The sequence below is a fragment of the Corvus brachyrhynchos genome, unplaced genomic scaffold (genome assembly GCF_000691975.1).
Source record: "Corvus brachyrhynchos isolate BGI_N302 unplaced genomic scaffold, ASM69197v1 scaffold47, whole genome shotgun sequence".
In the NCBI taxonomy this organism is placed as follows: domain Eukaryota; kingdom Metazoa; phylum Chordata; class Aves; order Passeriformes; family Corvidae; genus Corvus; species Corvus brachyrhynchos.
In genome coordinates, this window is record NW_008239292.1 from 1,473,241 (window position 1) to 1,474,844 (window position 1,604).

At 63.6% G+C, this 1,604-nt stretch overlaps 1 protein-coding gene across 1 annotated transcript in view; it reads right to left on the reverse strand.

The window, feature by feature from the left end:
* Positions 1-1,604, reverse strand: part of CDK5RAP3 (CDK5 regulatory subunit associated protein 3) — a 3,345-nt gene that overhangs the window by 272 nt on the left and 1,469 nt on the right. Inside the window, exons 3-9 of the mRNA XM_017740508.1 lie at positions 1,508-1,568; positions 1,327-1,383; positions 1,176-1,232; positions 1,025-1,081; positions 854-929; positions 148-236; positions 8-52 (exon numbers count right to left, since the gene is read on the reverse strand). Coding sequence (XP_017595997.1) covers positions 8-52; positions 148-236; positions 854-929; positions 1,025-1,081; positions 1,176-1,232; positions 1,327-1,383; positions 1,508-1,568 — 442 coding nt within the window. The remainder of the gene's footprint in view (positions 1-7; positions 53-147; positions 237-853; positions 930-1,024; positions 1,082-1,175; positions 1,233-1,326; positions 1,384-1,507; positions 1,569-1,604) is intronic.

Genomic DNA, 1,604 nt, shown 5'->3' on the forward strand with positions numbered 1-1,604 from the left:
CGTCGGCCTCGTCCTCCAGCTCCAGCAGCCGCTGCGCCAGGAACAGCTCCAGCTGGGTCACTCACCCCCGGGGTCACTCACCCATGGGGTCACTCACCCCCGGGGCCACCCCAGGGGCAGGGCCAGTGGCCGTCCCCTCGTGCCCACCTCCATCAGCTCGTCGATGAACTGGTTCCGCGTCTCGGGGTTCTCCAGCAGGGTCAGCGCGTCCGAGCCGCGGGCAACCCCCTCGGGGGCTGGGGGTGGGACCCCAAAACCATCTCAGCATCACCCCAGGGCACCCAAAAACCCCCTGCACAGCACCCAAATCCCACCCTCTGCCCCATTCCCAAATCCCCCTGTGGTGCCCAGGGGCACTGGGCGATGAGGGGGACAGGGATGGGACCCCAAAACCATCTCAGCATCACCCCAGGGCACCCAAAAACCCCCTGCACAGCACCCAAATCCCACCCTCTGCCCCATTCCCAAATCCCTCTGTGCTGTGGGGATGACGGGGTGAAGGGAGCAAGGATGGGACCCCAAATCCCAGCTCAGCATCACCCCAGGGCACCCCAATCCTGCCCAGCACACAAATCCCACCTTCTGCCCCAATCCCAAATCCCTCTGTGGTGCCCAGGGGCACTGGGCGATGAGGGGGACAGGGATGGGACCCCAAACCCATCTCAGCATCACCCCAAATCCCATCCCCAGACCCCTCTGTGGTGTCCAGGGGCACTGGGCAATGAGGGGGACAGGGATGGGACCCCAAATCCCATCCCCAGACCCCTCTGTGGTGTCCAGGGGCACTGGGAAATGGGAATATGGGGGATGGGAGCTGCCTGTCCCCCCCTTGGGACCCCCCAGCCCTGCTCACCCTCAGTTCCAGCCTCCACCACCGTGATCGTCCCCTCCTGTCCCTCCCCGTCACCCCAATCGATGCCATCGTCGCCCTGAGGAACAAAGGGTGACACAGGGGGACACAGGGGGACATCAGCGGGGATTTGGGGACACAGGGACACCCCTGACCCCGAGCGATGCCACCCACCTGCGGACTGGGCTCCACCGTGATCGTCCCCTTCTCCCCGTCACCCCAATCGTCACCCTGAGGAAAAAAGGGTGACAAAGGGTGACAAAGGGTGACACAGGGGAGATTTGGGGACACAGGGACACCCCTGACCCCGGGTGATGCCACCCACCTGCGGACTGGGCTCCACCGTGATCGTCCCCTTCTCCCCGTCACCCCAATCGTCACCCTGAGGAAAAAAGGGTGACAAAGGGTGACAAAGGGTGACACAGGGGAGATTTGGGGACACAGGGACACCCCTGACCCCGAGCGATGCCACCCACCTGCGGACTGGGCTCCACCGTGATCGTCCCCTTCTCCCCGTCACCCCAATCGTCACCCTGAGGAAAAAAGGGTGACAAAGGGTGACAAAGGGTGACAAAGGGTGACAAAGGGTGACAAAGGGTGACACAGGGGAGATTTGGGGACACAGGGACACCCCTGACCCCGAGCGATGCCACCCACCTGTGGACTGGGCTCCACCGTGATCGTCCCCTTCTCCCCGTCACCCCAATCGTCACCCTGAGGAAAAAAGGGTGACAAAGGGTGACAAAGGGTGACA